Raw genomic sequence first — 27170 nt, forward strand, 5'->3', positions numbered from 1 at the left:
GTAAACATCAGACAGTAGATTGTTTGAGCTGTCTCTTTAAAAAGTGATATATGGTTTTGAAAGTGCCTAGCTGCTTGAATGCCTGTAGCCGTCTATGCATGCCAATTTTCATTTTCAATTTTCATTAGCTGGAGTTTTGGTATTTCATGAAATCTAACCAACTGTATTGCGCTATGTGTGTTTTGGTCTCAGAGATGAAGTATTTACGCAAAGACCTTTCGTACAAGGAATGAAACTGTTAAATTGGCTTACTGGTTTCGATATTCCCCGATTCCCCGATTCCCCGATTTCCTGATTCCCCGATTTCCTGATTCCTCGATTCCCAACACTTTTGTATTGGTGTATGTATGGAGCAACGGACATGGCTTGCATCAGAAAAGACATAAATGAATAGACGAGGTCTTTTTCTCTTCGAATTAGGAACTTACAATGAACATACAAGTATAAAACAGGCAAGGCATCTACATTCATACATTGTTAACAATTATCATTATAAACACCAAATTCAAAATAGGGTCTTTGCTAATTGCAACAGTCGTCCTATGAAATCGTTTTTGATCAACGAAAACCTGTACAGTTGTTACTCTTATAGACAAGATAAGTTTCTATGAAATAGTGCAAAAGGCTTCCATCCACTGTTATTAACTCGCAGAAATTCGAAAATGACAATTAGAGCTTTCACAACATCATTTGTTCCAACTGCTAAAATATCAAGCCGAATTTATTATAAACCTAGAACTTGCTGATTCAAAAAAAAATTACTCAGTTAAAAAATCATGAAAAATTAAGATAAATTATGGATGAATTTCATCACTAGTTAAAGGTTGGAAAGATAAAGAAAGCGGTGAAGGCGGATGATACGTATGTCAAATAATAAACAGGCAGGAATTTACAGTTACACTTAGAAAAGTGAGTGGATTACACAAGGGCGAAAAGGCGTAAAAACTTCACTGAACTAGCCGACTATCAAATTGCCATCACCATGTTCCAGGCTTCAGCATAATGGAGACAACAGGGCCAGATGACAGGGCAAAACGACAGGGCCAGACGACAGGGCCAGACGACAGGGCCAGACGACAGGGCCAGACGACAGGGCCAGACGACATGGCCAGACCACATGGCCAGACGACAGGGCCAGACGACAGGGCCAAGACAAGTTCTGTTTTCAATAGTTTCTGCTTTCAATGGTCGCTTACCAGTGCAACACTAGGTATCACACTAGCACCAGTCGGCCGTGTAGTTGAACTCTGAAAACAGTGCCTGAAAACACATCGATCATTTACCAAAAGCTCGAAGCAAGTAGAAGCAACACTAATTAAACACAGTGTAATCATTCTTCGTACAAAGAAACTAGAGAAGATACTCGCTGAGCAGCTTAAACTGTGGCTTAGTGAATATAGTTATAATACATATACGCAAAAAGATTCTTTGTATTCGGACCCTTGAAAATCAGACATTCTTTATTGACTAAACGAGGCGTCCGTAAACAATATCAAAATATAGAATACATAAATTTTGCAACCATTTTAGTGAATAGAACTGAAATGCCCTAAGGGAAAGCGTCGAATTTCACGATTATCACGCACCTGTTAAACTGTTATGTTTTGAAAGTTACGGGTTTCAGTAAAATTTCATTATAAATCTATAAAAAGGATTAATAAAGAATGATAAGTATTTACTTGTTCTGAATCGGTTATTCGTTTTTTCTCCTTAGCGGGGGTTAAAACAGGGTCTTCAGAAGTAAATTCTTCATCGAAATTGCTAACATCCTCTGCATGTTTCTGCGAAGAAAAAAACGAGTTTAGTTGATGAAGGTAGTGTGCCAGAAAAATACAAAATTACTGGACAATTTTCGTTCTAATACTTAACTAATTAAAATGAAAACAATCTTTGTTTTAGAAGCACGTGCGATACATTCGATACTTTTCCAATATGATAACTTTGCTTCTCCCAACCTCAAGAGCTAGAGTATTTTCAAGAATATGCAATGTCCACCGAAGATAAAAAAGCATATTTCATTTCACTAACTTACGATAGTTTGCAAAATGATATTCGAAATTAACAGGAAAGTAATTCAAGGTGGACGGAGAGCAGGAGCATTGCATGGCTTAAGCTAAAGGCTTACCTTTAGAATAAAACAATAATTCGTATAAACGGTCACAAAAAAGGAAGTCATTGAAAACAGCTTGCTAGGTTAAATGTTAGAATACTTGCCACTTTTGGTTTGAACGGGGGTTTAACACGTCTGTTCAACAGATCGTCCCACCGCAAGTCCTAAAAAACCATAAAGTGTAATTGTTAGGCGTAATATCAAACGATGTTCAGACTTCACAACACAGGCATGCACATGCAAGACTGATGCTGAAAAAGACTGATGCTGAAAAAGACTGGTAAGTAAGCTAACAACATTTTCTATAGGTCAGGGGGTGTGAATCAAATCTTTCAACAGACTGGAATAAGGCGATAGCACTGCAAGTACAAACCTTGGGAGTTTTATAAAAGAATGTTGTTTCGATACAAAATCACGAGGAAGCAAACCGTAACTAGAGTAAATGTTACTTATTGATAATCTATGTCTCTTTTATTAACAAATCTAAGGGGTAGGGGTACAAAGTTAATATACACAGATTAATAAAACTTCAATCGAGACAGTATATACAAGTCAGCAAAAATTCAAGCCTTCCTTGAAACTTACCCTAAAGAAAGGTTGCTTTTTAATATCTTCTGCATCACGGGGGCTGGAACCTAGTCGCCTGTCTGGGTTCTTTCGTAATAGCTAGGACAAAACAATTCAACTGAACAATACGATGGGTTTTGAAGTGGCTCATATTGTATAAGACCGGCAAAATATCGATGACTGACTATATTAGTTTTTCTGTAGAGCTAAAACGGAGTGACTGACTATGTTGTCAGATAGAACACGAATTACTAGAATTGCAACACGAATGACGAGAATTGCAACACAAATGAAGAAGGGCATGGCAATGCCAGTCATGAACGATTAACAACACTAATTATAATATATTCCCAACAAGCAAATAAAGCGATAATAATAATAAAAAAAATAATAGTAATTTTTTTTAAACATCCTATTTTCATTGAATACATTTTAAATTTACAATTATACGACTCGCTTTTACAGACATCATAATTGGCTTATCTGCATTACAATATTTAAAAGTCAATTAGTTCGGGGCTTAGCCATGATTTGTTTCGACGACAGAAGATATAGTAGGTGCAGCGGATAGAAATGTTCATGAGTTTCATCAAGATGGATTTAGTTTGATTTGAGTCAAAATTAAGTTGGTGTAGCATGTCAGAGAGAGAGGTAGATGAGGTTCCCAGAATGCCAAGGGCACTCATAGAAAGGTTAACAAAGGTAACACGTTTATAGGCAGGGCTCAGTTCCTTGATAATATCGCTATATTTCCTAGCTTTTCGAGTACTGTTTTCGTCGATGTTGCTTTCGAACCCAACAGTAAGCTCTAGCATGTAAAGGATTCGATCTTCAGTTACAAAGACAAGATCTGGTCGATAGGAGTCGCCTGTGATTAAAGAAGGTGATAGAAATGAAGGTAGGTCGGCGTAAAGTGAGCTGTTTCTAGGTGTAGAAAGGGTTTTAGCCAAATATAGAAGTACGGAATCATGTCTCCAGGTATACCTACCATGTTCAAGATAATTCTTGCAGCTAGAGACTATGTGTTGTAATGATTCTGATTGGAGACAGAAAGAGCAGGCAGATGACTGAGTAATTGACCATTTGCAGAGGTTTTTCCTAGTGGCAAGAGTGTTGTTTAGGTATTTGATGGTAAAGTTGTAAATGTTTTTTGGTAACTTTTGCTGGACACTAGACCAAAGTTGATTAGTTCCCTTAGAAGCAAATTTTAAGATGCACGAGATAATAAATCCTTGAGATGTAAGAACGTTTTCAATGCGGTTTTCGTGTTCACTTTGGATGGATTTGAGAACTTGTTTGGTGTTGCGATAAACGTCATACTGTATGTTTGTACCAGTGCTAGAGTCTTTCCATAAAGAGCGAATCTCTTGGTTTGGGGACAGTCTTAAAGAGTTGCGGATAACTGTTGGCATTGTAAGAACTTGGTAGATGGAAGAATGAGATTGATGCCAAACTTCGATTTTCGAATGACGAGGCTACTTAGTGAAGCACTTATTGGCAGCTCGAGCCATTGTCTAACAAAGCTTGAAACAACATTGTCTAGATTCTCTGTCACCCATGTCTCGCTTAAATCAGCGATGGTCAGGTTCCAGGAAATTTTGGATAGCAGATATCGGTGGTATAACATAATTTTGTTCTTTGGATGACACGACAATTTGTCGATACTGGACATTAACGAGTTGACAGTTCTTCGCTATCACCACATCCCTGAGCACATTCAAAACATTATCTGCAGCCTTTATGCTGATTTTAAAACATCTATCATAACCGATACATTTCGTACCCCTTTTATACCGGTAGGCCGCGGTGTCCTTCAGGGTGATTGCCTTAGCCCATTAACCTTCAATCTTTGCTTTAATACTTTCATTCATTACATCTCAGATAATAAATTCAACCAGTTCGGCTTCTATACAAACTCCTTAAACCCTGTCCATTGGTTTCAGTTCGCTGACGATGCGGCAGTGGTTACTGGTCAAGAAAACGAAAATCAAATTCTCTTAAACCACTTCTCTAGATGGTGCTCTTGGGCAAACATGCATATTCGGGTTGACAAGTGCTCAACATTTGGAATTAAAAAATCATCTACTTCATCTGTTATAGTAATAATAATAATAATAATGGAAACTTTTCATTTTCAATTCAATTAAAACTACAATTACAAATTTCACTATTACAAAGGTAATTTGCAATTGGCTAGCCTGGGTTTACAAAAAAAAGACTATTACAATCACAAACAAAATAATAATAATAATAATAATAATGAAAACATTTTTTATTTTATATTCTTCTACTTACAACAGTAACCTCACTTTACAGGTAGTTACTATCGGCTAGCCTGGTGACAAGTTTACTAATTTTACAAAAGTTATAACACTTAAATAAATCATATGAGTGCAAAGAATCTTTAGAAGGAGAGCAGTTCAGGGTTTGTCCAAGTCTTATTGCGCATACAGAATATATAATAGGATGTGCGTATAATTATTGCTGACAGTTTTTTAATTATAAAATTACGGTGTTGGTAGTCAAGTTTTAGTTCATCACACATATCGATGAAAGAATCACAGGAGTTACCAAAGATACCGAGACAGCTGATAGATAGATTAACAAAGTTTACTTTTTTGAACTTAGGGCGAAGTTCCTTTAGAAGGGAACGGTACTTCTCAGCTTTACGCGAAGCGTTATTGTCCAGGGTAGTCTCGAACCCAACAGTTAATTCGATGACATACAGACAGTTAGAAGCAGTTTTGATTAGCATGTCGGGACGGAACGAATCGCCAGTTATGATACATGGTGATAAATAAGCGGGAATGTCAGCATAAATGAATACATCTCGGATACATTGAAATGATGATGCAATGAAGTGCAGGGCAGAGTCGTGCCTCCAAGTAAAACGCCCTTGCTCAAGGTATTTGTTACATCCAGCTACGACATGAAGAAGTGATTCAGGCTGAAGGCAGAATGAGCAATCTGGAGAAGAGCTAATTTTCCATAAGCAGAGGTTGTTCCTTGTGGCTAGTGTGTTGTTGAGATACCTTATCGTAAAGTTGAAGATGTTTTTTGGAAGTTTACTTTGAGCTGCAGACCAGAGTGAGGTTAACTTTGTATATGAATGCTCAAGCAGGAATGAAATGATGAAGCCTTGAGATGTTAACTGAGTTTTGAGCTTTTCAGTGTGTTCATCCCTTACACATTTCAGTACCGCCTTAGTGTTCTTGTATGCGTCGAACTGTATATTAGGTCCATAATTGGTGTTCATCCATAGGGATTTGATGTTTTCGTTGGGCGAAGATTTGAGTGAGTTTCGAAGAACAGTCTGGCACTGTTGAAACTTTACGGAAGGAAGCAGAAGCTCAAGACCAAAGTGTTTACGAGAAAGAACTATGCCACTCAATGTCGAAGATATTGGAAGCTCGAGCCACTGTCGAACGAATTTTGTGACAAGCTGATCTAAGTTTTCGCAAACCCACGTTTTGGAGAGATTAGCAACTGTGAGATCCCAAGAGAGCTTTGAAAGGATAATAATAATAATAATAATAATAATAATAATGATAGTCAAAGATCCACAAAAAGGAAGGGTGCCTAGTAATTATCGTCCAATAACGTGTCTCGCTATGTGCTGGAAATTGTTGACAGGAATATTGGCAGGTGAGATTTATTCTTTTATGGAGGCTAAGAATGTATTACCAGAAGAACAAAAGGGATCGAGGAAAGGATGTAGGGGGTGCTTAGACCAATTGTATATTGACAAGAAAATCATGAAGGAAGTGAAGCAAAGAAAGAAGAATATTGCAATGGGCTGGCTGGATTATAGAAAAGCTTATGATCTAATCCCACATTCATGGTTGAAGGAATGTTTGAACATGTTTGGAGCTGCAGAGAATGTAAAAAATTTGCTGACCAACAGTATGAAGGAATGGAGCACCATGTTGACATCTTGTGGGGAAGCGATTGGTGAGGTAAAATTTGCCAGAGGAATTTTCCAAGGAGACAGTTTATCACCATTAATGTTTGTGATTGCTATGATACCACTAACGTTAGTACTGCGTAAAATGAAAGCGTCCTATAAGTTCAGTTCAAATGGAGAGCAGATAAATCATTTAATGTTCATGGATGACATCAAACTTTATGCGAAGAATGAAAGTGGACTAAATGCATTGATACAGTCTGTCAGAGTTGTTAGTAATGATATAGGTATGGAATTTGGAGTAGAAAAATGTGCAGTGTTGGTTATGAAGCGAGGGAAAGTAGTCGAGTCTAATGGCATTGACTTACCAAATAAGGAAACCATTAGGTCTATACACGAGGAAAATGGTTATAAATACCTTGGAGTTATGGAAGCTGATCAAGTATTAGGTGAAAAGATGAAAGAAAGTCTAAAGAAAGAATATAAGAGAAGAGTGAAAAAGATACTGAAATCTAAGCTTAATGGAGGCAATATGATAACTGCCATAAACACTTGGGCTGTTTCAATGATGAGATACACGGCACCTTTCGTTGACTGGAGAAAGGATGAGCTGAAAGAAATAGATCGGGGTACTCGTAAAATGATGAATATGTACAGATCACTGCATCCCAGAGATAGTGTAGCAAGACTCTACCTACCCCGTAAAGAAGGAGGACGAGGACTTGTAGAAATTGAGGATTGTGTTCAGCTCGCAATTTTGGGGCTTGAAAACTATGTTCAGGATAGCAAAGAGAGGATATTGTCATCAGTGAGATGCGAGGCAGGAGAAAGAGTGTCAGAGAAAGATTTCAAGAAGCGAAGAAGAGAAGAGAGGCGATCAGAGCTAGAAGAAAAGGCGTTGCATGGACAGTTTTTCAGACAGACAAAAGAAATAAATGACCCAGAGTCATGGGGATGGCTCCGGGACGGGGAATTGAAAAAGGAGACTGAAGGACTGATAATGGCGGCGCAGACCCAGTCATTGCGAACAAATGCAATTAAAGCAAACATCGATAAGACGCAGAGGGACTCGAAATGTAGAATGTGTAATCAGAAAGAGGAAACAATAAGCCACATTGTCAGTGAATGCCCAAAACTGGCACAGAGAGAGTATAAACGTAGACATGACTGTGTAGCGAAAGCCCTCCATTGGGATGTCTGTCGCCTGTATGACATAGATTGTGGAAATAAATGGTACGAACATCAACCAGATGGAGTGGTAGAAACAACAAATGTAAAGATTCTCTGGGATGTCAATATTCAAACAGACAATGAAATCCAGGCAAGGAGACCTGACATAGTGGTTGTCAATAAGAAAGAAAGGAAGTGTTACATCATTGATGTTGCAGTCCCGGGAGATGTGAGAATAGCTGAAAAAGAGATAGAGAAAATCGAAAAGTATGACGAATTAAAGAGAGAAGTGGAAAGATTATGGAAAGTGAAAGCAAAAGTTATTCCTATTGTCTTGGGAGCCCTTGGAACAGTAACACGAAATTTGAGCAACTACATCAAGGAAATTGGAGTCAAGACGCAGATAAAACTAATACAAAAATCTGTACTTTTAGGAACTGCAAGAGTGTTGAGAAAAGTTCTCGAGATCTAAGATCATGGGTATTGATCCGATTTCAAGAAACATCAAGAACAAGCCAGTTATAACATCAGAACTGTGTACATCAGCATAATAATAATGAAAATAATAAATAATAGATAAAAACAGATGTTAGAACTCACCCGTCGCATTAAGGCAATCGCCTCGTTGGAAAGAAATCTTGGGTACCTAACTTCATCATTAACAATGCTATCGAAGACTTCTTCTTCGTCGTCACCAGGGAATGGAGACTAGAAAAAACATCAGTTTTGTAACAATACACTGAAAACGCCAATAAATGAGAAGAACAAGATAAAATCAGTATTGCAGCTCTTACGTTCAAGGGCGTACAAAGCACACGTATTTACTTGTTCGACATGACCGCCTGACGTTTGAACATGATGCGATCGCAGTTGGATGATAAAGGATTTTCGTGTAATTTTAGAAATTAACCACAACACAAAAAATATAAAACACGGCAGGGAAGGAACAAGGGGAAATCTAGCTGATAAAGGTTTATTTCATTAGCATTTACATCTATATGCACGTGCTAACCAAGGAAGCAATAGAAAACGCCTATATGATAATTGTCCAGCATGTTCATGTATAGTTGTCTAGTGACCAACCACAAGACATTTGAAAGTAATTCGAGTAACAAACTGCAAAATACTAACCTCTCCTACCAACATTTCAAAAATCAATACACCTAGACCCCACCAGTCTACAGCTCGAGTATACGATGTTTCTGTTAAAACCTAAAAGTAAAGCGAAGGCAAAGTTAGATCAAGGGGCTTAAAAAATCACAGAGCAACGATTCCCTGTTTTTATGGAATAGTTAAGAAATAGAAATTTCAGGTGTATAACGTTCAATTTCAGATGAAATTTCAGATTTTATATATAGTAATATAGAAATAGAGTTTTACATATAGCAGCTACATAGATATATAGAAATTGATGGACAATCTATATAAACTTAAAGAAAGAGAGCAAAGGTCATCCCACGTTACCAACCTATATATAAACAGGCTTCACAAAAAATGAACCAACCTCTGGTGCCAAGAATTCAGGAGTACCACAGAAAGTCCCTGTTCTTTGGCCATAACCCATACCCTCTTTGCAAAGACCAAAGTCTGCGATTTTAACAAAACCATCACTATCCAGTAGAAGGTTGTCTAACTTCAGGTCCCTGAAAAAACACATTAAAAATTTAGATGTTCAAATCTTTCGTTATCAGCGACAGAACTTTGAATTGCTAAAAAACGGCTCATCACGAGCTTATCACTTGACAAGTTTTAATGGGTATCGCCACACTGGTATTGCAAAAGTCTGTAACATAGTCTTTGCATTAACTTGCAACACGCTTATAACAAAGATTGAGTTTGATACCTGTAAACGATGTCATGATTGTGTAAAAACTGCAACCCTAACACAACGCAGCCAGCATAGAATCTAAAAGAAAGGAAGCATATGACTTACTTTATTTCGGGGAAAGTGACGTGTGTCATGAAAAAGGACCCTAAAGGTTCTTTATCATACAACGTCAATATATAATGATACTTGAAAACTGCATAAACAAAAAATGACATCAATTCAGTGGAATCATTCTCAAATCAGAATGAAAGAAATAAGCAAAATTCAAACCAGACATTATCAGATAGGGATCTACAACAGTTTTATCCAGTGTAAAAGAGTACATATTAAGTGTAGGTATCAAAAATTTGATTTTTCATTTGACAGATAAAAGCAAACACGTACACAGTCCTTGGCTCTGAAAATACGTCGGCATGGATGTGCATCATCAAGTCGCCGCCTGACGCATATTCCATTATGAAACAAACATGTTCCTGTAAAGGACATCTTATACAATCAGAATAGATAAAATGTGTGGAGATGTGCCTTTACAGCAGTACAAGTGCCTTACATGACAAACATTATGCAGTTGTATGTGATTTAAATTTATAATAGGGAAACTATGCTCAAACAACGAAACCCTACCAAATAGAACCAGTCCTAAAACGGGTTCACTGCAGAGAGTTCAGTGCCGTACGAGCACAGCTGTTGCCATTTTGGTGTGCAATACGGAACAGTTCTAAATTGCTGATCAATTAGTTACAACACTCCCTAGAAAAATGGTGAAATTCAATTACCAGTAGGGGGTAATCGCAAATTGCATAGATACTAAGAACAAAAGATACTAGAGAACAATCCATTTTGTAAAAGGTTGGTTTTTATGACTCCATTCCTTGCAAACAAATTCCAGTTTAGTCTTTAAAATAGACTAATTTAAGCAAATAGAGTCATAAATAAAGCAGTGTAAATCGCAAGAGATACTCACTGTTGTTTGAAAGCATGCAAATAAATTCACCAAAAATGGATGCCTCGATGAGTTTGCGATTTCGAATATTCTTTTCTCAGACATCAAGCTACAAAATAAAGAGAATTTCTATTGAAAAACCAAATGAAGAACTGATGCGATTATATCTTTGGAAGCATTTTGCGTATGATTAACGAAAGGTAAGTCTGCTATCAAATTTTGTTATCAACAATAACAATCATAGGATTTAGACCTCTACTTTCGAGTAAAAAATGAGAAGGACAACATAATCTCAAACCTTTCGACTTCATCTCTTGAAATAATATCTCCCTTCTTTAAAGCTTTAATTGCAAAATGTTCCTTCGAATTTTTGTATTCCGCAAGCAGTACCTAAATGTAACAAAAGATGAGTTATGTGTTAGAACCTCAGACCTTTGTTTCAAATACGAAATTCAAAGTGATATATCTAGAGTACGGATGATAAATCATATAAATACTTTCGAAAGATAGATGAAAAATAGAGAGAACAAAACATAAAAGCAATGCAAATAAAATGTTGGATAGAGCTCTGAATATGGACAGTATTTTAAAAACCAGCAGCTGAAGCGAGTTGTTGGTATCATATCTCCATAGACGTAGACAAAGCAAAATAATTAGTGACAAAAAAACAAGGAATGAAACACACCTTTCCGAAATGACCTCTTCCAAGAACACTTATACATCTGAAGTCGTTCATCGACATCTGGTGTTTACTTTTGCGCCTAAAAACAAACCTCGTTGTTGATAGAAGCAAATAATTTAATTAGAGCTGACAGTTTTAAGAAGCAAATACTTATTTTGTTAACATAGACAAAAATATACATGTATCTAACGCTGGAAGAAGCAACACTCTTTTCATGGAAAACTAGACGGTCTTCACAACCGAGATAAACAAGAGTTCATCTGATGAAAATGGCTCATGGGGCTACGCTTTCCCCCAGCTTCGGTCACACGTAAATTTCAAGCAAATGCGTTTGGGAATGGAGAAATATTGCAAAAAAGATCGAGTTTTATTGCTATGTATGGGGACAAGCTCAGACCTTGAATGGTGTATATATCCAAAAGGCATAATTGCAAGAACTGACGATTTGTCATGGTAACTTAGATGAAGCCAAGCGCACTGGATACTCTAGTGTCACTAATAAAAGGGGGAAGGTAATGGAAGGGGGTGTTCATTTCGGCCAATTTTCAACAGAAGGGGGTGCTAATAGAAGGGGGTATTTATGTCGACCAGTTTTCAATAGAAGGGGGTGTTCAGGCTGTTGCTAAGAGAAGGGGGTGTTCAGGTTGGCCAATTTTCAATAAACTGTCAGCAAATTTCAATAGCAAAGGGGAGCTAATAAAAGGAGTGGATGTTGATAAATCTTTTAATTAAAAGGCAATGGAACTAGTAGGATGGTGACACTGGTAACTTGATAATGTATAGATGGTTAGATATAAAGATTGACAAGCATAACAAGGGGAATTATGACAATTAAAAAATAACTACATAACATAACAAGGGGAATTATTGACAAGTGAAAATTGCGTGTTCTGGTCATGACAGATTTGTAAAATTTAATAGAATGATAATAAGCGACGGGGGGAGGGCAAATTCTTCTGAAATTAATACACGGGGGGGGGGCGTTTATTAGAGACACCAGAGTAGGTTGATTATCTTTAAAATCTTACTTTTCCTTTTTGTTTGTATCTGGTTTTAATCGTCGATCATTTTTCGGAGATGACTTTCTATTTGCATGTGCGGGCACAGGCGGTGGTAGCAACGTCGGTGTGTCTGGCTGCGTTGCATTCACATTGTTCGAATTATCTGACTGCTTTTCTACAGGTGTTCTAAAAGTCTGTAAGTCGAAAAAGTTAACTAAAACTAATGTAGCGAGTAAGACTAGAAATAACTGAGTCAAGCTTAAGCTCCATTTCCAATGACATAAAACCCAGCAATGTCATTTTTCTAGATATTTTTAAAACTAGAGATCTGTGAATTGTCGTACATTGAAGCAATTTGTTCAACTACAAAGTTATCCACTTTTCCGATTAGGAAAGATTAGGAAGGATTAGGAAATAAATGTGCACAGAAAGTGTCTATACAATCATAATATTTCTTTAATTCTAAATATATTATTTTCCAAATACTTTCACAATAGTCATCCTTGCATGGTTTGTATGTTTCGGAAACAATCATTTGGAAACATCAATAAAAGCTAGCTAGCGCAGAAATAAAACGCCCAACCCAATCTTGTAGTGCTTGAGATTTTGCCAAAACGCATTCTTAAACCCAGTTATAAAAAGACAAGCTAAAAATGTAGTCTGTCTTGAGTTATAACAGCAAGAGATAAATAACCCTGAAAATGGCAATTATTAGCAGTGAAAACTAAAACCAAATCTAGATCAATCTATGCATTTTGTTATAAACGGTTCTTATACATTTTAATATTAACTTTCTTCCGGCAATATCTTTTTCTCAATTAACAGCTTCCCTGACAGAAAACTGAAGCAATAGAAATAAAATAACTCATCACTGATTTGGCAAATCGTTAAAGGAAAAAATCAGAGTCACTATCACTGCGACAGCCTATCACCCTCATTCTTATTGGCTGACATTCGACAACGTTTTTGACGCAGAAAACAGTAAATAACTTTCAACTTTGTCAAAAATCAAAAGTATCACAGTTACCGGTATTTCAAGTGAGTTTGGTCTCAAGTCCGGTCGCGGGGATACATTGCCAGGAATTTTTTCCTGATTTTCATCCACATGCAGCGATTTACGAATCGATTTGGGCGAAAATGAGCCTGATCCAAACGATTCCGACTCAGAACTTCGTGGAAGTGAGCTTGTCAGCGTCACTTCCTTTGTCCTGAAAACAAAAAGATGAAATGACATCTCGATCACATATGAAACAAAGCCATTCGTTAAAAAATCGAACGTTTTAAAAACTAAATTTTTCTCAAACCAATAAGAGGCATTTTTGGCAAATGATCAAACTTTGTGATCTCGATTTGGCGTTCCTTAAAAAAATAATTAAGCAAGACTCCTCGCTGAATGGAGAATACTTAACGAAATGTACGGTGGTACAAATAACCTATATCTGTAAGAAAAAAAACGATACATATTGTAGCTAGGGATCAACGTTTCCCTTCTCGAAACACTGGTCACTGACATCCTTGCCTTTTAAGGAGTATTACTTACGTTGTGTCGATTGCAGATGTCGTATTCAAAGTGTTGTTCGGGCTGAAAGTTGTCGCTGCGCAGGTGGGTGGGGCAGCTCTTTTTAGAAGCCGGGCCCATGTGGCGATGTTTGTATTCATTTGCCCAGCGCGAAGGAAATGTTTTCCTGCAAATAACAAATCACTTTAAATGATTTTTCACTGATTTATCGTTAAAGAAGAAAAACGAGATTTAAATTGTAAGCTAAAACAAAAATGATTGCTCACGAAACCTTGCAACTGTAAGTTGTACAAAAAGCAACTCACCTTTAGCTTTGGGGAATAACTGTTTCTGGCGCTGAAGTTTTGGTCGCCGGTTGACCATTGGATTATAAAAAGTCGCCTACGAAAAGAAAGAAGTTCCTTTAAGACCTTTCCATGTGGTTATATCGGACAGTCACTGGGCTTATAATGAAATGGATACAATGAAAATCAGTTCCCTGACATGCCAGAACAACAATTTACTACCAATTGTATATATCAATTGCTACAGCTGATTTGTTTATTAGACAAATGAGTCAGAATAGAATTGAAATTGGCAACGACGTTGATTAGGCCATTCCGGTGCTTGAAATCATCTTAAACTCTAGCTCCAGTTGGACACATAATAAGCAAAACAAATCGAAGACTGCTTACATCTTTTAACTTTTCCCAGATCTGCAGTGGCAGCTCAAAGCAACGGTTATCAATTAACATCTTTATACAGTTTCAAATATTTCGATCAAGCCAAATTACAAATAATCGCACTCGAACAATGTTGAATTCTACCAAAGACTGCGAGAGGCACACAACACGTGAAACCCGCTAGACAACAATAGCTGGTCTTTACTCTCTCTTTACTCTCACCTGTTGGTTTCATTGTGAGATCGAAGATTGAGATTCAAACAAAATTAAACGGTAGAAGCAACCCCCACTAGGACATCCATCTTCAGGAGAAGGGATGCTGTGGACTTAAGTAGAAACATTGGGCACAGATAACGTAAACAACAGAGCGAGGGGAAAAATTAAACGTTTAGTTGTTTCTGAAACAGTTAGGGGAGGGGGGGGGGGGGGCTTATTGAACGAGGCTGGTCTATCTTTAGCGAAAAAGATGTATTCGATGGGTGGAATGCACTGAGGTTAAATGATAATGGAAGATTCATTCTGAATTTCATAAGCATCAAGATCGATCCTTCTGAATCTGTCTTTTAATTGTGAACTGCCGAAAGAACCTACAACCTAATCATTTACCACCTTATGATGTATTCATGAACTACTTATAACACGTTGAAACAGGTTACTAATAGCACGTTACTAATAGCCCCTATTCTCTAGTCGCGACGTTGCTATCGGTGTTATAAATAACATTTCAAACATCTCATTGCTTTCACGCTCGACAGTGCAAATGAATACGTCACATGATGGTGGACAATTTATAAACAAACTGCAGTAAGGCTGCTCTTCGTATACAGAGGGATGCTAATGCCATTATTAATCATTGTGGAATGTTAGAAAAGTTTAAACATGGGAAGTAAAACCAACCTTAGCAGGCCCTTTGAATGCAATAGTTGCATCACAGCAAGTCGTCAACTTATGAATAGACAAACCCTCTTTTCTGACCTGCTTTGCCGTGCTATTGGCACTATCTAACTTCCGTAGAGATTTAGTTCTGCTTCGTGATACAATCACTCTTATACTCTTCTTTCGTAGAAAAGTCCTTCCCCCTTTGGCATCTTGAGTTTTATTTGCAGTTTTCGGAATCAAACCGTTTCTGACCAGAAATGACTCAACGTTCCTGGATCCCATTTTACCAACAGGAGCTATTTTTTCGCCTTTCTCATTTTTCACAATGACAGTTTCTTTATCATTTTTCCTCCTCTCGTTGCTATTTTTCCCTTCCTCGCGGCCGCGCAATTCACCAGCATTGTTTTCTTTTGCTACTGAATCTTTCCCAATAGTCGAAATGGTATTAGCTTTCAAACCGACCGATGGGTTATTTTCCTTTCCCCTACCCTTGCTTCTTCCGCAATTTTGATTTCGCCTGTACTTGTTTTTTACCTTCTCGTCTAGTTCTGACACATACTTGATATGCCTCGTTGGTACACGCTTTGACTTTTGCTTTACTAGAGTACTTCCACCCGACCTTTTCGTATTTACCTTCCCAAAATCTTTTTCTTTGCTGCATGGATCTTTGTCCTGGCAGTTTAAAGTTTTATTTTTGTCATTTAATTCTTTGTCTTCTAAAGTTCCTTTCTGCTCAATTACAGAAGACAGGCCCGTGGAGCCTCTATCACATACTCCAATATCGCCATTTGAAGCCGAACTCTGCCCAGGATGTTTAGAAGTAGAAGTACCCTTGCTCTCGACTGTTACTGGACAATGCCTTAATTTGGCCTCATTTTCAACACAGTTTGCAATTTCTTTATTCAGACCATTATCGCCACAGTGGCTGGAACCGCCTGATTTATCAACTGGCTTTAGACCCTCCTCACCATTTACGCATTCTTTTGAATCCGAAGGATGAACTTTTCGAAGCACGCCCTTCTTCGCATCTAACCGACCTCTGCTAAATGGATTGCAAGAAACGGGGGCACTATGCGAATCATGCTTACGACGTGCCCCTGATTTTTTGTCGAAATTATCCTGAAGTGAGAAGAGTTTCCGATTCAGTTGCCCGTGTGGTTTACTAGAAGTTGTCAAAAGTGTAGAGACATTATTTCTACAAGCACTGGTGGGCAATCTCGTCCTATCAAGTGATATCATTTTCGTCTCGCTATAAGCTATCTTCCCGAATCTGAAAGGAGGCGGCTTAAAAATTTGAACGTTTTTTAAAGAATGGTCATCAGTTGAGTTCTTGCTTCGGGCAAAGTTCTTTTTCTTCGTGGTACCTGCCATAACACAGGTTTATCTTTGTCAACTGAATGTACTCTTTTTAGATTTGCACATAAAATGCCTATTCTTTGATTTGGTTGTTTCAGAGCATAAAAGTTCAAACTGAATTTGCCTCCTCACGTAAAATCTATCAATAATTTCAGATTAAAAAAGGAAAATCAAACACCATCCGTGTTTAGTTCGCTCAAGTTGCAAAACAATCGCCAAGATCCACAAAGAGCTCGAACTAGGCTTTTAATCAACAGCCAAGGACAGGAACGCTCAAATAAAGAATATGCTTGTTTCGTCAGCTTACTTCAGCAAATGCGTAATAGTCCAGTTTGGGTACAGCGGATACAAATTGTCCGGTAAACATTGACACCCTCCTGCACGGTAATTAAATTCAACGAATAACGAAAACAATGTCAGAGCCATAGTGCAACGCTCAAACTTTACTGTAGAGTTGCTGACTCGATTTCTAGCAGTTCATTAACACAGCAATTGGCTATTCTATCCAAGTAACCTTTTTCCGTTGTGTCCACTTGACATCATTGATTTTGCTTTACAATATTTTACTACTAGCCTTGATTCTAATTGATGCACAGACAAAGCAATGAATATCTTCCGCTTATGAATTATGCATGCCCTTATCTAACCAACAGGACCACTGGCGGCCATTGTTCAAACGTTGCTTACCCATAAGCAACTATCCAACGAGAAAACCATTGATTGTCTCAATCCGTTTTACCTGCTTAAGCACAACTGGTATACTTTACTATCGAGCACCCGTGAGGAATTGATCCAAAACAAAAAACACAACAGCCTATCACTTTTACCGTCTTTTTATACAGTAACTTTGTAAGTGAAATGATATTAGCAGCATGATGAGTTCACAGAATTACAAAGATCAAGGCATCCTTCCATTATAACAAAGTAGATAATGAGCATCTAAGATTGGACATTTGATCGGGTAAAAGACTGGATGTACACGCCTCTTCATTTTTCACTTGCGTATGATGCGTGTTCAATGCTTTTAAGTCTGCCGAATATTACAGTTTCGAACAAACAAGATTCTACTTCGAGGCTTATATGTCCACTTAGATCCGAAACATGTCCAGATTGGTTTAACCTCCCAATTGGATACCTCTACGGCGCCAGTGAACTTTAGACAAATGGCAATCCAATAATGTTCACAAAGTCTACCAGCTGATCGAGAAGGCACTAATATACTAACGTACAAATCTCTACAGAAAAATGTAAGATAACACTTTTGTGAGTGTGCAGTGCAGTGAGCAACAAAGAAGAGACTTGGTAGTCGAAGCAATATTGTTCACATTTAAATAAATTCAAAACAGTAGACCAAAAAGGTGGAGTCTGACCGACTGTTTTAAGACAGTTCGGGAAAAGCACTCTCTTCTAAAATCGAGCTGTTTGCTTATTGTGTAAGGCCCTGAAACTCCATCATCACTTTCCTATAAACAACAACTTAGGACACGGCAGCAGCACTAACATCAAAATGCTACATGAGCCATGAAAGAAGACCTGTGAAAATAATATTAAAAAAAGCCTCACCTCCGCTCGCAACATGCCAGTTGGCTCTAACGGTACACAGACTTCATGTCTCTGATTATCGAGAAACTCTTCTAACTTCAAAAAAACAATTCCACATAAGGATCTGTAGTCTTTGTAGTAGACTCCAATTTCAAGTTCCCTAGACTGAAAATAAAAAATTCATAAAAAAAGTACAATACAAGGAGTCTGAAATAAAAACAATACATTCTTCTTGAATATCTGGTTAACATTCTAATCAAAACAGTGAAAAGGACAGCGAGAGATATCATGCTTCCGATGAAACTGAAACGTAAAAGGGATATTACGAGCTAGCATTGGTGACGATCAAGCAGTAACGACGATGTTTTGGGAAAGACTTCCCTTACCTTGTCGAGGTCAAGAAAAAACGATTCGCTCCAGCAATGAGACCCTCCTGACTTCCAACTTGTTTGGCCAACATCTGAATTGTCTAGCTTTATAACAGCGCAAATTTCATCTAAAATCGTGATCAATTACCTGATATTGAATACATTCGAAACTATATGACTTTAAAGTATCGTTTCGTGCGTTACTGTATCACTTCCGATTGTTGCAATGCTAATAATGTGTAGCCGGCTCTAAGATTGCAAAAATGAAGGCCGGATGCATTGCATAATTCTGTTGCAAAGTATGCAAAACAGTTAAATCAACTTTTATGCATTAAGATAAGTATACATTTAGATACAATTGGCCAGCCCCTTGAACAAATATCACACAAGCATAGTCCTGACAAAATAACTTTGTGTATATATTAAAAAAGGTAGATAAGAATGAGTGTATAGACAAGATCTATTATCAAGTCTCAAATAGCATCTTACTTGAAACTGAGTCATCGTATTTATTTGAGTGGTAGCCAAGGGTTGAGCCCCTTTTACTTAATCTAAATTTGTTGTCAGGACTTCCTGATATTCCATAATTCTTTCGAGGAAGTCGATTTGGAATGTTTTCTAACAGGCTGTCAGCCCCGATCACAGTAATCTGTAAAAAATAGCAAAATATATCAAGGAAAAATTGATACTTTAGAAGGAAATAAGTTATAAAGTTGTTCCAAAATTGAAACTTACAAAAATTCTGATAAGGTAAATCCAATATTCAACATTTTGGGTGTGAATAAATTGCTGTGCTTTCTAGGGACAGCATTCCGAAATTTTTAATAAAACATGGTAGTTCATTTTTGGATAAGAAGTTAAATGCCAATGTTTCTGCGAATGTGTAGAAATAAATTGCGGAAGGAGTAAAAAAGAGCGGAATGTTTATTTCACAGACATAGCTAGTAGTAATTGGCCCATAACATCAAGGGAAGCACTAAAAAGATAAGAGACATCAAATCTAGCCACTGTTTTCATTTGAAGTTTCATCTTGCTAAAACCAAACAGAGTCGGCAAAAGGTAGCTTTACAGGAAAAAATTGTTTTGCAAAACAAACCTCTAATTTCCCGGTTAATGCAGCTGGTTTTTGTAATCTTTGTTGTTCCTTAGAAAGGTGATTGTTCTCCTTGAATATCCCAGCTTCCGCACCTTCCGGAGACAACTCTGCCATCCTTTTTTCTAATGACAAGTGTAGTAAATCCAACTTTTCTCCAGACTCAAAAATTCTCTTTTCTGCCTAAAATGAAACTGATCATTATATACAAGGACAATAGTTATGTGAACAATTATTTGGCAATAAAAAATTTGCAAATGGCTTTCGTCTAACCCTCTTCAGAGAATAAAATGTCAGAATAAGGACCCAAAAGATCAAGAAAGAGAACATATACCCAGTTGTGGGTCAAAATAGGCCAATCAGAAAATGCCAGCATACGACCAGTATAGTTTTCTGATTAGTAATGCATGTCTATAAATAAATTACCACTGGAGTAGAACTAACTCCTTCTGTCTATTAAATAGCAGCCTTTTCGCTTTAATGTAGAATGCTTTTTGATGAGACTAAAACTGCAGCAAAATGCTTTGATGGAAAAATGTATCTTACCAAAAGCAGGATACAGATATATATTTGACATTTCAATTGCATATTGCCTGACATACGATACATAACCCACAACAAAAAATTTCCATCAGATGATGACTAAAGAAAACAACTATTCAAGCAGATGATATTGAACATACCTCTTGTGTGGCTTTTTTATCTTGAACCTTTAACAACTGTGTTCTCATATTCTTAGCACCTTCTGAGACTCTTGTTTCAATGTCTATGTGATGACGTATATCTTCTATTCTTTGTTCTAATAGTGATAGCTTACTTGAGTTTTTCTTGTACAAACTATCATCCCCATTTTTTCCACACTGTGATTCAAATGCTAAAATTTGTTGCTGCTCTCTCAAAATTGACATCTTTATTCCATCAATTTTCACTTTAGAATCCTCAAGCATTTGGAGCGTCTCTGCCATCAACTTCTTATTCTTGTCACCTTTCGATAGCATTTGGAGCATGTTTTCAGCTCCCTGTTTGACTTTAGTTTCAATATTTAACTGCTTCTCTAATGAGGCTATTCTGCTATTTGACACCTCTGCACTTAGATTCCCATCTTGTGAATGGGGAGGTAGAGGAGAAGATGTAGCATCTGGCACATCTCTGTCACCTAGAGCATAATCCCAAGGTTGCAGTTATCCTCAGACAAAAAAGGAATATCACTATCATAATTTAGATTCCAGTGCAAATACCATTTAGGGAAAGAACAAAACATTGAAAAAAGAGATTTTAAGGACAAACAAGGTACTTTACTGACAAACAAGGTTTTTTAAAGTAAAAAAAGTAATGAAATTCTTAATATAATTCCATTCTGATTCCAAGATTTTAAAAAAGATATTAAACAATCTAAAATACAAGATACTATATATACTTCACAAAACACACATATATATATAGCTAATTGAGATAAATGAAAAATTAGCAGAAGCAAACTCAGATAAGGGGGAGTTTTCAAAACCATCATCCACCACAAAATTAAACATCAAAAAAATGTTGAAGCTGATATAACTAGAAACAGGATGACCCTTTAGATATATACTCAGAGACTTTGGCTTCTACTTTGAAGTTTAGCCCTATCTAGACGTTCATTCTTAAATTCCATTTGAAAAGTTTGCTCAAAGGTCTCTTAAGCTACCACTGATAAATACATTCATAAGGTGTAGTTTTCTTAGAGTCAAATATACCACTGCTAAAATTTTGGTTTATTTTCAGGTTTTGAATGGTAACATTAAAGAATATCATTCTGAAAGTGACAACATTTTTTTGTCTAGGAATAAAATCTTGAAAACATTTTTGTTTGATAGATTCAATTTAATATAAAAATTGATGTTTCTTAAAATATAATAATGAAATAGAAAACTTTGGCTCCAAAATTGATTGAACAATGAAATTTTAAAACACAAAAACAAACAAATTCAATACAGAGCAACTCCTTATCAGCAAAATCAGCTTTGATATTTGGCCCAGTAAAAGGATAAAAAGGTAATAACAATAATATTCATGCTTTTGGCTAATTCCTGGCAGTAAATATTTATATTATGTAAGGAATCTTCTGAAGAACCTAGGTGACATCAATTAAGGGCTTGTTATTTATTGAATTGAACTTGCTGCCCATGAACTTGTTGTTTGTATTCAAATATTGTTTATAGCTTTTGAGTTATACCATTTGGAAGTTGCAATGCAATTTGGCAGTTGCAATGAAAGAAAGGGAATTTTATGTTTGTTAAAACAGTTATGTAAACTTGATATCACAGTGTACTTCAGATGATCTCATCTTGGTATAGGAAATCAAGTGTTTGTAGGTCAATGATTGGCAGAATGGTATTTGGAAATGACAAGAGTTGCATCTCTGTTGGATTCGAATGTAAATATGAAACCCCTCAGTTGTTTCCCAAATCCTGGTATGGCAAACTAATCAGTTTAGGAAAAGAAAGGCAGCAAGGCCCAGGCAAACTTCAATTTACATCACATCAACAGTTGCACTTCAAATGATCAAATAAAACTGACAGGTTTAAACTGCTGTACCTTATTTTCCCCAGAAAGGAGAGTAATTTTATAAAAGTGTGGTCAGTTGGTTTAAGAGACCAGATGCACCCTCAAACAAAATCAACAATAGTTGGAAAAACTTGCAACCTTTACGCAACAAACACTGTACTCGTTTTTTTTATTTATAACTTATAGAGTTTGCCTTTACAGGTTATGTTAGGCACAGTGGTTTTTTGGAATTTGCTTTAGGACCCTTCAAGTACTTGAAGGAAGCAAAAAATTTAAGGAGAACATTGTGACATAGTAGTTTTACCTAGATGATTTGTCTTTGTTCACTTGTAACAATCTAATGCCAAATGCAAAAAGTAAATGAATCTAATTTTAATATCTTCTTAAAAATAATAGAATTAAAAATAATTGGCTCCCAATGGAAAAATCAAGATAGAAAAATTTGGAAAAATGGAATAGAAAATAAATCTAATTCAAAGGAAAGTTTACTGAGAGGCTGTAAGAGGATGTCTTGCATCACACAAAGGACAAATAAAACAAACAAATAATGCAAGTGTGGTATGGGCTTTGGTGTGTGGAACAAGATAATTTTTAGTCATATTCCAAATGTGACTATCATGTAACTATTCTATATGTACTGTTCTTGTGTTGCAACCATCTATAGAATGCTATTTTGGCATAATAACCATTTAAATAAACACAAAATTTTTGGACTTATTTGACAAAAGTTGAATTGTGAGTGAAGGCAATTTTACAGCATTTCCTGCATTTACTTCTCAAGAAAAATACGTATTTGTTGATTAAATATGCATATAAATCTATCCACTAAGGCTAAACTCGAATATTTTTTTGAGCAGGCAGCTAATAATGCGGTGAAAAACATGCAGACAATGGAAATGTTGATAATTGAAGGAAATCAATAGCTGCAGTCAACTAAGTTTTCCAGAGGAAACATTTGTCTGGGATGGAATCAGCAAAAACCTATCTACGTTTGCTACAGCAGTGCAACAATTTAGCTTTTTGAATTACAATTAGTTAACTGAATAATCCAATTATAAAAAAATAGGGGCATACAGCAAATCAGGGAAGAAGCCAGCGCCTTGTTGGAATCATGGCTATTGTAGATTATAGAAAGATATCGTGCTCAGTGAAATTTTTTAAATACTACTTGCTTTCATCGAGCATTGAAAATTGAAAAATCTGGAAAATCTGAAAAACTGTTATGTATCACGGAGATTATTGCTTGATTTCCCAAATTTAACCACAAAACTTAGGCCTATTCGCATGTTTTGTTTTTAAAGAAAAGAAGTGAAATATTGGCAAATGCATTTCCCAATTAATTAATATTCGATCTTTGAATTGAATTAAATGATGACTTTAATAATGATGAGTAGAAATTTCGTTCTCATCATTCTGCTGTATCTGTAATAAGCAACGTTTCCCAGCGACAGACAACGACTGACAACATGTTTGTGCCGATGGAGTGGCAACAAACAGGGTGTGGGAAACTTTTGCAACGCTTCTGTAAAAACAAACAGCAAAATATCAAACCTCCTTTTCCAATGGTGAGAATCTCGTCTGACAGGCGTGCATTTACCTCCTGTAATTCATGATGAAGTTGGTCGAGCTTGGCATTTGATTGTTTGATAGCCTGGTTACACTGAGCAAGCGTCTTTTTATCAGTTGATACTTTCCTTAAATTTTCAGCTCCCTCCTTGATTTTGAGTTCACGACGAATTTCTCCTCTTAATGATTCACGAAGCTGCTCAACTTGCATATGTATTGATGTTTCTGAGTTTATACGAGACATCTTGGTAATAGTAATCAGAGTATCCCTCTCCGGCGCTGGGCCTAGGATGCTGCTGTTACTGCCGCTACTTCTGAACAGAAGCGAAAGAGGCAAGCTTTGTCTTCTACTTTTGGATGCCTGTGGAACCAGATGGGCTTGTGATTAAAATTTTCGAATAGATGACTTATTATCAAATGTATTTACGTGAAAAGATTTTAACAAAAATTTCCGGTCAGGTTACTTCCATCTTGAAATAAGTTGCAAACAGTTCATTTGCTGCAGTCTACCACAAAAATGTACAGGTTTGATGATGCGCAAAACTGTCGATTCAACCAATTACGTTGTATCCAAACAATAGACATGCTATATGCTCACTGCGCTTAAAGGGTGCCAATTTTAGAGGAGGAAAGCTGAACTGGCATGTCCCTGTATTATTTATTATGGGAGATAAGGTTACAACATAAAGTTTATGGTTTAGCAACTGTTAACAACACTAGAAATTGCAAGCATTCACTGCTTTTGATGGATTTCTTTTAAGATTTGGTAAAAACTAATAACATTTTATTAGCAAAAACAGAAAATTAATGAAGCAACAAAATTAATCGCATAGAGCATCTTCGTGTTAAAACATTCTGTTACATGATAATGAATGTCTTCTTCTTGAGAAATGAATTAGATATAAGCTAACTGTATTGCTTGTATCAACTGTTTAATTAGAAAAGTAGCTGTCCTATATCTATTGATGCTTATCATAAACTACAGCGCCTTTTTTACTTTCCTATTGTATCACATTAAATTATAATTCAATATTCCTTTTTAAGTGCAAGTATATTAGAAACTTCATCAGCCTTTACCTTAGCTGTAACTAAATAACAACTAAGGACACTGGGCTCGAAAACTCTTTCGGGGGGGGGGGGGTAAGGGGGTAATCTGACTGTCCTAACCAGCATTTAAACAACTTTTCATATGTTATTACTTCGAACATTAAATTGAATTTGAAGAGGATACCGGCGGAAATGGCACTAAATAAAAAATATCACAGTGCTATTGAAATATTCTGTGCCAATAGACTTATTTTCGTTTTGCCTAAAAGAGGGAACACGTCATATATCCCAGTGTTGAGACCTTAGAAATGCTTTTAAGCAATTTTTTTTGAATGCACACAATATCTTCAAAAGCTCTACTGGTCTTCGAATTTAAATTATAACGGCGGTTTTTATCTTTTTCTGTATATATATCAAGCTGTATAATGTAAATAGTTCGTATGAATTAGTTAATTATGGACTAGAAACAAAATCCAATGAAAATAAGTTTGAGATTATGATTATGATTACAATTACAATAACGATTATGATTATGATTATGAAAGCCAATTGAATTATCTCTCAGTTGCCATGGTTATCAGTCAGTTGGATTATCTTCAGGGGCAGGTCCCACATTCACTTCATTGAACAGAAAAGATCGGGCACATTAACTTCCTTGTCTTGTATTTTTCCGCAAAGGTTGTTGCTAAAGGGAAGTCATGGGGGTAGATTTCCTCAGAAATTTTGAAGCCACAAATTCAGTAGCTTGATTGAGAAATGAAACTTGGTAATTTGTGAAATTGTAAATGTGAGAGCATGAATAATGCCTATAATATTGCCAATCAAATAGAATAAACCGTCATATTTGTCATTCTAAGGAATGAAAACTCTTTGTCAGCAATATCACAAATCGTTTAAACCAGTATTCTGTACGATTGTCATCATATTACATTCTCAGTCACCCCTGTTTGCCGTCTTCTTTATACCATGCAAAGAATGGACCTATTCAAAACATCGCTTAGGAAACCCCAAAACAATCGAAACAGGAAGGCAGTTACTTACTGTATGTTAAATTGTGATAAGCACATAAAGATAATAGCCAGCAATGTTTTTGAGATAAAATATATACATAGCTGTTACTGACACGAGTATTTTGCAGAGTATTTACTGATTTTGCAGGCTGTAGACTAACTAGCTAAAAACAGATAATTTCTGAAATGAACGGCGTCCAATATTGTAGGATGGTGAAGGAAATGATAAAAAGTACAAAATGTCAGATAAAGAAAACTTACCATCAGGTTTTGCAAACGATCTGCCGTCTTTTTAAGATCGTTTACCATTTGGAAATGTGCGCAGAACAGCTCTAAAGAAATCGGTCGTGAGCCTCACCAATCAAGAATCTGCTTTGCGAAGAACGAGCAACATTTTCCGATATGCTGTTCCAAAATTACTCAGCTATGACAGCTAGAGGGCAAATACCTCTTGCATTAGCTCCCTTTGTCGTGTATTTTAGTTTGTATATTGCCCTCGATCAACTAGAATCTGTCAACACTTTGCATTCGTAGTAGTTATTTTGGTACATCACAGGACGATTCAGATTCAAGCAGTCACGTGATCACTGGTGGCAGCCTTTGAAAAGTGAATTGGAAACCAGCTGGGCAATCCAGAAATGATCGCTGGTGGATAACGATTGCAAGAATTCTTATAGCTCAATTCAATGGCCAATGCATGAATATCTTAGAAGCTAAGCAACCAGGACCGCGTGAGCTGGATAATCTGAACTTGCAGTTTTCTAAAGCGGTTCCGAAACTCAGGGCTGTCAAGCAGGGATGTAGTGCTAGGGGACTCCGGGGGGACTCAGCCCCCCTTGTTGATGCCAAATTGGCAAATTACCACCTTGTGGTCAACAGACTAACGTACAATAAACAACATGTAGTGTTATATGGAAAAACGTATTAATGTTATTGAAGATTTTTGATTTGCTTCAAAACAGGGAAAAACACAGCTGATAGCTTGACTCAGAAATGCTACTTTATTTTTGAGTTAATTATAGCTGTAAAATTGCCATCAATTCAGAAATTTAGGAGAGGGTGAATTTTCTTGGAGCTGGGTGGTACCTACTTGCTTGAGCATCAACATAATCTCAAAAAATTTCAGTCCTTGGCCCCTGAGCCTACACGTCCGATAAAATGAACAATTGTCAATTATGGCATTCAAATTAAAGAAAATTTGCAAAGAATGTAAAGATCTTAGCCGAGAAATAAAACAAGATTAACCAATCATTTGTTTGGGCTGCTATAGGATACTAATCCACTTTGTTATGCAAATCATAAGTCTTTCATTTGGTTTAGCATTAGCTTTGTGTTTAAAGGATAATCAATAGAAAAACTAGCGGTCTGGTTATCAGGCAAGG

At 36.6% G+C, this 27170-nt stretch overlaps 1 protein-coding gene across 2 annotated transcripts; it reads right to left on the reverse strand.

Annotated features, from left to right (window-relative positions):
• Positions 1-387: 387 nt before the first annotated feature.
• Positions 388-26385, reverse strand: LOC135693486 (serine/threonine-protein kinase N2). Of its 2 annotated transcripts, XM_065211990.2 has the most exons (23): positions 26050-26385; positions 23717-24092; positions 20308-20780; positions 19628-19807; positions 19021-19180; positions 18550-18659; positions 18185-18328; positions 14030-14105; positions 13746-13890; positions 13233-13413; positions 12233-12399; positions 11208-11283; positions 10821-10912; positions 10544-10631; positions 9964-10052; positions 9595-9657; positions 9256-9394; positions 8883-8963; positions 8352-8459; positions 2696-2776; positions 2215-2274; positions 1680-1781; positions 388-1260 (listed from the first exon to the last, which is right to left on the reverse strand). In XM_065211990.2, exons 1-23 carry the CDS (start codon positions 26095-26097, stop codon positions 1219-1221), a joined length of 3081 nt encoding a protein of 1026 aa, XP_065068062.1. In that variant the 5' UTR covers positions 26098-26385; the 3' UTR covers positions 388-1218. The 2 variants fall into 2 exon arrangements, with proteins under 2 accessions (XP_065068062.1, XP_065068063.2); XM_065211991.2 differs by lacking the exons at positions 18185-18328; positions 18550-18659; positions 19021-19180; ... (2 more) ...; positions 23717-24092; positions 26050-26385 and adding an exon at positions 15284-18177.
• Between the last annotated feature and the right edge of the window lie 785 nt (positions 26386-27170).

Source organism: Rhopilema esculentum, chromosome 11, assembly GCF_057945365.1.
Source record: "Rhopilema esculentum isolate cy_ngs chromosome 11, ASM5794536v1, whole genome shotgun sequence".
NCBI lineage: Eukaryota > Metazoa > Cnidaria > Scyphozoa > Rhizostomeae > Rhizostomatidae > Rhopilema > Rhopilema esculentum.

Coding starts and splice junctions, on each gene's coding strand:
- LOC135693486 (XM_065211990.2), bottom strand. CDS start 26,097: ATGGTAAACGATCTTAAAAAGACGGCAGATCGTTTGCAAAACCTGATG. Junction 14,106..18,184: donor CTGGCATGTTGCGAGCGGAG/GTGAGGCTTTTT, acceptor TTCTTTTCGTAG/GCGACTTTTTATAATCCAAT. Junction 13,414..13,745: donor ACATCTGCAATCGACACAAC/GTAAGTAATACT, acceptor TTTTGTTTTCAG/GACAAAGGAAGTGACGCTGA.